The following is an 8,293-nucleotide window of genomic DNA, read 5'->3' on the forward strand; positions in this document are numbered from 1 at the left end:
TTTATTGAGGATGTTTGCATTTGTGTGAATCAGGGCCACTGGCCTGTGATTTTCTTTTTTCTTAAGATTTTATTTATTTGACAGAGAGCGAGCACACACATGCAGGGGGAGAAGCAGGCAGAGGAAGCAGGCTCCCCACCGAGCGGGGAGCCCGATGCGGGGCTCGATCCCAGGACCCTGGGACCATGACCCGAGCCGAAGGCAGGTGCTTAACCGACTGAGCCACCCAGGCGCCCCGGCCTGTGATTTTCTCTTCTTGTGGCCTCCTCATCTTGTTTTGGTATCAGGGTAATGGCCTCGTAAACTGAGTGTGGGCATGTTCCCTCTGCTTCTATTTTTGGAGGTGTTGGAGGAAGACTGCTATTCATTCTTTGACTGTTTGGTAGAGTTCATCAATGAAGCCATGTGGTTCTGGACTTGTGTTTGTTGGGAGGTTTTTGATGAACTGATTCGGTCTCCTTACTAGTAGTTGGTCTGTTCAGTTTTTTTTTAATTTTCATGATTCTGTCTTGGTAGGTTGTATGTTTCTAGGAATTTATTGACCTCTTCTAGATTGTCAAATTATTGGCATATAATTGTTCATAGTAGTCTCTTTGATCCTTTGTATTTCTGTGGTATCTGTTGTAACATCTTTTGTTTTTGTTTTTTTTTTTTACATCTTTTGTTTTTGATTTTTGAGTCTTTTTCAAACCTTTGTGAGTCTGGCTGTAGGTTTGTCAATTTTATCTTTTCAAAGAACTAGCTCTTAGTTTCATTGATCTTTTGTCTTTTTAGTCTCTATTCTATTTATTTCTGCTCTCATCTTTGTTATTTCCTTCCTTCTCCTATCTTTGGGGTGCATTTCCCCCTAACTTCTTGAGGTGTAAAGTCAGGTCATTAATTTGAGATTTTTTTCTTGTTTTTGGTTAGGCATTGATTACCATGAACTTCCCTCCTAGAGCTGCTTTGGCTGCATCCTGTACGTTTGGGATGTTGTATTTCCATATTCATTTGTCACGAGGTTTTTTTGTTTTTTTTTTTAATTTGCCTTTTGATTTCATCTTTGACTCAGTCGTTGGTCAGCAGCAAGGTATTGATTCTCCACATACTTGTGACTTTTCCAGTTTCCTTCCTGTAATTGCTTTCTAGTTTTGTACCACTGTGGTTCAAGAAGATCTTTGGAAGGGTTCAGTCTTGAATTTATTAAGACTTGTTCGTGGCCTAACGTATGTATATTCTGTACTGGTGAACGTTTCTGGTGTGCTTGGCAATGGTGTTTATTCCTTTGGTTTTGGGTGGAATGTTCTGTGTAGTTATAAGTCCATCTGGCCTGACATGTTTAAGGCTGGCGTTTCCGTATTGATTTTTCTGTCTGGATGATCTGTCCATTGATATATGTGGGTATTGAAGTTTCCTACTATTATAATATTGGTGTCTGTTTCTTCCTTTTGGTCTGTTAATATTTGCTTGTATATTTAGGTGCTCCCGTGTTGGGAGCATACGTGGTTATATGCTGTACCCTCGTGTTGGACCTCTGTATCATGTAATACCCTTCTTTGTCTCTTATTACAGTCTTTGTTTTATGTATGTATGTATTTATAGACCAAGGGCTAGCGGGCACATGCATGCGTGGGGGGGCGGAGAGGCAGAGGGAGAGGGAGAGAACCTTAAGCAGATTCCATGCCTAGCGTTGAGCCTGACACAGGGCTCAATCTCACGACCCTGAGATCATGACCTGAGCCGAAACTGAGAGTCAGACCCTTAACCAACTGAGCCACCCAGAGGCCCCACAGTGTTTGTTTTAAAGTTTACTTTGATATAAATATAGCTGTGCCAGGTTTTGTCTGGTTTGCAATCGCACGGAGTACCTTTTTCTATCCCTTCAATTTCAGTCTGTGTGTCCTTCCATCTGAAGTGAGTCTCTTGTAGGCAGCATACAAATGGTTTTTTTTTTCCTTTTAGACACTCAGTGTCTTTTGACTGGAGAATTTATGCCATTGACATTTAAGTTAATTTTTTTTTTTAAAGATTTTTATTTGAGAGAGAGAGAGCCGGCAAGAGGAGGGGCAGAGGGAGAAGGAGGCTCCCCATTGAGTAGTTATTTTTTTAATTTTTTAATTTTTTAAAGATTTTTATTTATTTGACAGAGACACAGCGAGAGAGGGAACACAAGCAGGGGGAGTGGGAGAGGGAGAAGCAGGCTTCCCACGGAGCAGGGAGCCCGACGCGGGGCTCGATCCCAGGACCCTGGGATCATGACGTGAGCCAAAGGCAGACGCTTAATGACTGAGCCACCCAGGCGCCCCTATTTTTTTTTTTTTTAAGATTTTTTTTCAATTCATTTGAGAGAGAGCCAGAGAGCCTGTGAGAGCACATGAGCTGGGGGGAGAGTCAAAGGGAGAGGGTGAAGCAGACTCCCTGCTGAGCCACAGGGTGGGTGGCATTGACATTTTATTTATTTATTTATTTATTTATAAAGATTTTTATTATTTGACAGTGAGAGACACAGCGAGAGAGGGAACACAAGCAGGGGGAGTGGGAGAGGGAGAAGCAGGCTTCCCGCCGAACAGGGAGCCCGATGTGGGACTCGATCCCAGGACCCTGGGATCATGACCTGAGCCGAAGGCAGTTGCTTAACGACTGAGCCACCCAGGCGCCCCGGCATTGACATTTAATTTAATTATTGATAGGTGTGTACTTATTGCCATTTGGTTAATTGCTTCTGGCTGGCTTGGTGGTCCTGTTTGGTGGTCCTTTATGCTGTTCTAGGTCTGTCCCCTACAAATGCAGCTCAGGGGTGAGTCCCATGACCCACGTGGATCCGGTCTGGGGTGACTAATCATCCTGGTTTGTCTGAGACTAAGGGTTTTCACAGGATGTGAGATTTTTAGTAGTGAATCTGAGAAAGTCCTGGGGAAATTGAGATACACTGGTCACCTCAGTTCACCCACAGAAGCAGAGGATCCCCCTCTGCAGCTCCTTCCTTTCTAGGTGTTGGTTTGTATGCTCCTTGGGGGCTTCTTGGGTGTGATCTGAAACTGGCCCCCTTACACTGGAAGGCGGGGAGAGACTGAAGGGAGAGGAGGGCCAGGTGGGCAGGTGGCAGGGTTAACGAGCAAGGGGACTCACAGACAAGGCTCGGCTCGTCGCGGGGGCCATGAGGTGGGTAGGTCCGAGGACCGATGCACCTGCCCACCACATCTTACGAGTCTGTATAGAGGCCTTAACTGGGTTCAGTCACAGATACTGTCCGGATGGTCTCAGCATCACGTCTTCAGGCTGTGACATCGGGGCCGCCTCCGGGAGCGAGGAAGGCAAGTGGGACCCACGTTCCCAGGACCGGGAGGGGGGTGAGGAGCCTCTGAATGCTGGGGTCCGGCTGCAGGGTCATCCACGGTCACATCCCCTCCATGACATCCCCTAACACAAGAATTTCCTTGCTCTTTCCACTCTGTGGGGCCCTGTCTTACTTCTTCCAGCCAGAATGTGACAGGGTTTCTGGAGGGTTTTTTTTTTTTTTTTTTTAAGAGGTTTTACCCATTTATTTGAGAGAGAGAGCGAAAGAGAGCACATGAGAAGGGGGAGGGCCACAGGGAGAAGCAGACTCCCTGATGAGCAAGGAGCCCGATGCAGGACTCGATCCCGGGATCCTGGGATCATGACCTGAGCCGAAGGCAGACGCTTAACCAGGTGTCCCTCCTTTTGTATTTTGTCTAGAGTTTGTAGATGTGAGCCACAGGAGACACAGGCTTTTATTTATTTTTTCAAGTAAATTCTACACCCAACACGGGGCTCGAACTCACGACCCCAAAATCAAGATTCACAGGCTCCTCTGAGCCAGCCGGACGCCCTTGTTTAACCACAGTATTTAAGAAGCCTTTCTCTTGGGGCGCCCCCCTGCATCTTCACCATTTTTAAGGGCACACTTCAGGGGCATCAAGCCCGTTCGCACTGTTGTGCGGACACTACCACCATCCGTCCTCCTGAATATTTCCATCCTCCCCGACTGAAATTTCCTCCGTTAAACACTGGCTCCCCCTCCTTCTCCAGCCCTTGGTAACCTGGAGAGAAAGGTTTTTGAAGCCTCTGCTTGGAAGTTGTTGTTAAAAATATTTTCCTTATTTACTTGAGGGAAAGAAAGCTAGCGTTTGGCCCTTAGTGACCTCCTGGCTCTTTGAGGTCAGTCCATTAGCCAGGGTCTTGACCCTGGAGCACCCCGTCTCCCCGCCTCTCAAGCCAGGAATCTGTTCGGCTCGGCTCATCTCGGAGCAGCTCTCCCGCTGCCCTGGCCGGACCCTTGCCTGGTCCGGGCTACCAGCAACAGGGCAGTGGGCTCAGCAGGGGCGAGGCCCGTGTTCTAGCCCAGCCTGGTGACGCACCAGCCGTGTGACTGCCAGCAAGCCCCTTCCCCCCTTGTCCCACGCTTACACTTTGGGTCCATTCTTCCAGCGCCCCGCAGGAGAGGCCTGAGTGCGGGAGACGGGCAGGGTGGGGACTGGCAGCATCCTGGAGCTTCCTCCCTGGGGGGGTGTGTGATTTGCAGCAGGGAGCGGGGAGGAGTCCCACCTGGCTCAGTGGCGCTTGGGGTTCACAGCACCTGGTGTTTATTTCCAGGAGGGGATGCAAAAGGGGGCGGTAGCCCCGCAGCCTCTGAGGACCCCCGGAGCCCTGCGCTCCCGCAACTCCCGCGCCGCCCGCAGCTCCTGGATGAGGACGGAGGGCCCAGTGAGGAAGTGGCCGCGGATGGGGGCAGGTCCCCGGCCCCAGAGGATCCCTCGGCCGACGCCCAAGCCGAGGCCGTGGCCGCGTCCCCCGCCCAGGCTGAGGCTGCGGGGGAGGCCCGGCAGGGGCCCAAGGTGGCAGCCGGCGGGGTGCCCAACATCGGCTTCGTAGGCGAGCCCCCGCCCTACGCGCCGCCGGACCCCAAGGCAGTGCACCTGCTGTACCCGCCCTTCCCGCAGGGCCCGGTCCTCTTCCAGCCTGGGCCCTCGCCCCAGGCCCTGTACCCGCCGCCCCCCGCCACGCCGCCGCTCTTCGCACCCTTCCCGGTGGTGAGTGGGCCCGACCCCCCGCCTCCCCCACACCCCAGGACCCCCGGCGCCACGCCCACTTACTTCCCACGCAGCTCCCCCAGCCCCCATCTCCTGCCCCCCGCCTCCCACTCACCCCGGGACCCCCTGCGCCACAGGCACTTCCCACGAATCCCTCCTTGCTGCCCCCCACTCACCACCAACCCCCCTCGCCAGGGGAGAGGTTGGCACATGTAGGTGATGAAAAGTCACGACCCCTGCAGAGGGGCTTCAATGCCCAGATGAGGGAAGGGAAAGGATTCTGCAGCCTGGGGTGGGGGTGGGGGGGTGTGGGCGAGCCTGGAAGGCTTCCCAGAGGTGGGGGCGTTTGAGCTGAGTTCTGAGGGGTGAAGAGGAGCTTTCAGGTGGAGAGGAGGAGCGGTTCTCTGGGCACAGGGCTGGAGGGTGGCCGGTCCCCCCCCCCAGTCACCTGGGGATGACCGGGGTCGGCTCATCTTAGTGAGGAGGACAGGGTAGGAGGGTGGGGACCCTAGTGAGGGCCCCAGGGCTTTTGGGTGGGAGGTGACTTGATTAGATTTTTAGAAAAGCCGAGAGACCGCGGGGTGCCTGTGGGGGAGAGCTTAGAGGCCCCCGTGGTGGGAGCGCAGTCAGGGCAGGGAGAGACGGAGATGGCCCCCCCGGACTGAGCGGTTTGTAGAGGGCAGAAGCCAGAGGACTCCTGGGGCTGGTGACAGGCGGGGGGTTGCGGAGCTAGAAGGCGGGGGGGGCCCGACCTGACCCCTCGGTGACCTGCAGCCTCACTGGGCGGGCGGTGGCCCTGGATGGCTGTGTCCTCACCGCGGTGTGGCGGCCTCTGTCCCCGCAGTACAACGGCCCCGTGGCTGGCATACCAGCCCCTGCGGCGGTGGACCACAGGCCCCTCCCCAAGGACTACATGATGGAGTCCGTGCTGGTGACACTCTTCTGCTGCCTGCTCACGGGGCTCATCGCAATCGTCTACTCCCACGAGGTAGGTGGGGGTGGTCAGCCCGGGGCCGCGTTCCCTGCCCGTGGCTGGCAGGGAGCCCCTGGTCCAGCCACCAGCTTTCTCAGGAGGGTGACAGGAACCGGGGGATAAGTGCTCGGTTGTCCGGGCGTCCTTGTCCGTCTTCGATGGCCACCTCCGCCCCTCCTGTCTCTGCCCCAGACCACGGGAGATCTGCACTAGAAAATCCCGCTAAACCAGTTTCTAACAAAGGTGTGAATGATTGATAAGGCCCAAGGAACTGCCTGCCTCAGTGGGAGCTTGTGTTCAATGGGGTAGAAACTGTCATCCATCCACCCACACATTTCTACCCATCTCCCTCTATCCATCTACTCCTCTGTCTACCCACCCATCCATCTGCTTACTACCTCCCTAGTCTCCATTCATCCCTCCATCTGTCCACACGCTCTCCCACTCACCTCTCTATTATCTGTTAACTCAGCCACCCACCTGTCCCTGTCTACCCACCACCATCCATCCATCTGTCCGTCCGTCCATCCATTATCTGCACAGCTTCCTTCCTTCCTCCTGACATTCTTGACCAGGCATGGGGTTGGTCCCTGGGGACCCAGTGATGCCCGTGTGAGGATGTTCCAGGAAACAGAGTAGCAAGCCCCTGGGGGCTTCTGCGCAAAGCAGACCCGGCCGTGGCCCTGACGTCCCCCCGTCGGTCAGGTTCACCCCGTCATGAAGCTGGGATGGTGGGGAGAAGGCAGTTCTCAGGACTGCGGGGAGGCGGGAGTCTGGAGGCCACTGGCCGCCTGCCTGTGAGTTCTGGCTCCAGGTGGGTCACTGAACTGAGCCTCTGTTTCCTCCTCTGCAGGGTGGGGGCAACAGCGGCCCCAGTCTCAGGAGGGTTGTGAGGGGGGCGGGGGAGGCCGAGGCTGTGGCTTGGGGCCCGGCCCGCGGGGCAGGTGCCCAGGAGCGGGCGGCCGTGGCCTCCCCGGCTGTTGCTGCTTCCCACGCGGTGGCCCGGGCAGGTCACAGGTTTCTCAGGGTGCCCGCAGTCCGGGCTGCATGGGGGGGGGCGCAGGGGCTCCGCGTCCACGCCTGGCCTCCGTCTCGTTGCAGACGCGCGCCGCCCTGAGCAGGGGGGACCTGGCCCAGGCTGAGGAGGCGTCCCGCAAGGCCCGTTCGCTCGTGCTCTTCAGCCTGCTCTTCGGGGTCTTCGTGTCCACCAGCTGGGTCATCTATGTGGTCGTGGCGCTCTACCTCCCCTGAGAGCTGCTGGCTCCTTCGGGGATGCTGGGATGCACAAGGACCCCCAAGTTGGACAGACTCTTGCTGCGGACTTTGACCCCCCCCGCTGGCCATCGGTTGTCTACAGAGGGGCCCCAGGGCCAGAAGAGGGTGGGATGTGCCGCCCCAGGCGTACCTGCAGCTGGGCCCCAGCCCCTCCAGGTGGCCTCAGGCAGCGTCCTAACCTGAACTGGCCCCAGGGCCCAGGCCCACCGGAGCCCCCATCCTCTGTGCTTCCTCCCAGGGTCTTTCCGGGGCTGTGCTGGCTGGGCCCCAGGGCCCTTGCCTCCACCTTATGCCCGGGAGACCATCAAAGGGACCAGAGCTGTCCTTGTCCTCAGAGCCATCCGGAAGGACACTGCCAACTCCGGCCTCCCCCCACCTGCAGCCGGGCCTGGTGACTGCCGGGCAAAGCTGCTGGCGTTTGGTCTTCCCTGTGGAGGAGCTGAGTGGCCTCCTCTCTCCCCGGTAGCTCCTGGCTGATCGTTCTGAGCCCCTGCCCCGTCCCTGGAGACAAGCGCTCTCATGCTAACTCCGTGTCCAGAAACCAAGGCCGCCGTGTCTGGTCAATAAACAAAAAGCAGCCCCCTGGGCAGAACTTGACGTTGCTACTTCCTGGCTCCCTTGCAGGGTGCGCGGCAGCATCTGTCCCCAGCTGGGCTCGGGGGGCTCCCCTGGCTGCCCCTCTCTGAGACGCTGTTCGCATGAAGGCAGCTCGGGCAAGAGTCTGTTTGTTGCTCACGTTGTGTGGCCCCTCTGAGATGTGACCCACTACTCATGGGGCTGCTTTACCAGAAACTTCTTTCTCCCCTCCTCCCCGCCTCCTGCTTACTCCGTCTGCAGTCTTTCGGCTCTGCCCCACTCCCACTCCCACTCCGTGCACATTTTCTGGTCCCTCCTTCTGTCCCTAACTTTATCGCCCACCCATGGAGGATCCACTGGGTCCCTGTGTGGCGAGGCCCACCCTGACCGGGGAGCACTCAGGTTGCCCTAGAGGCTGCTGGATGGCCTATAGAGCTGT

The 8,293-nt window shown here is 56.1% G+C and overlaps 1 protein-coding gene across 1 annotated transcript in view; it reads left to right on the forward strand.

Moving 5' to 3' along the window:
- PRRT1B (proline rich transmembrane protein 1B) overlaps positions 1-7,870 on the forward strand; it is a 20,860-nt gene extending 12,990 nt beyond the window's left edge. The window contains exons 2-4 of the mRNA XM_081803815.1: positions 4,594-5,030; positions 5,875-6,018; positions 7,105-7,870. Of these exons, the coding sequence (XP_081659941.1) occupies positions 4,594-5,030; positions 5,875-6,018; positions 7,105-7,254 (731 nt within the window). The 3' untranslated portion in view covers positions 7,255-7,870. The remainder of the gene's footprint in view (positions 1-4,593; positions 5,031-5,874; positions 6,019-7,104) is intronic.
- The last annotated feature ends 423 nt before the right edge of the window (positions 7,871-8,293 follow it).

This window comes from Leptonychotes weddellii, chromosome 14 (assembly GCF_054177405.1).
Source record: "Leptonychotes weddellii isolate Sample4059 chromosome 14, ASM5417740v2, whole genome shotgun sequence".
In the NCBI taxonomy this organism is placed as follows: Eukaryota; Metazoa; Chordata; class Mammalia; order Carnivora; family Phocidae; genus Leptonychotes; species Leptonychotes weddellii.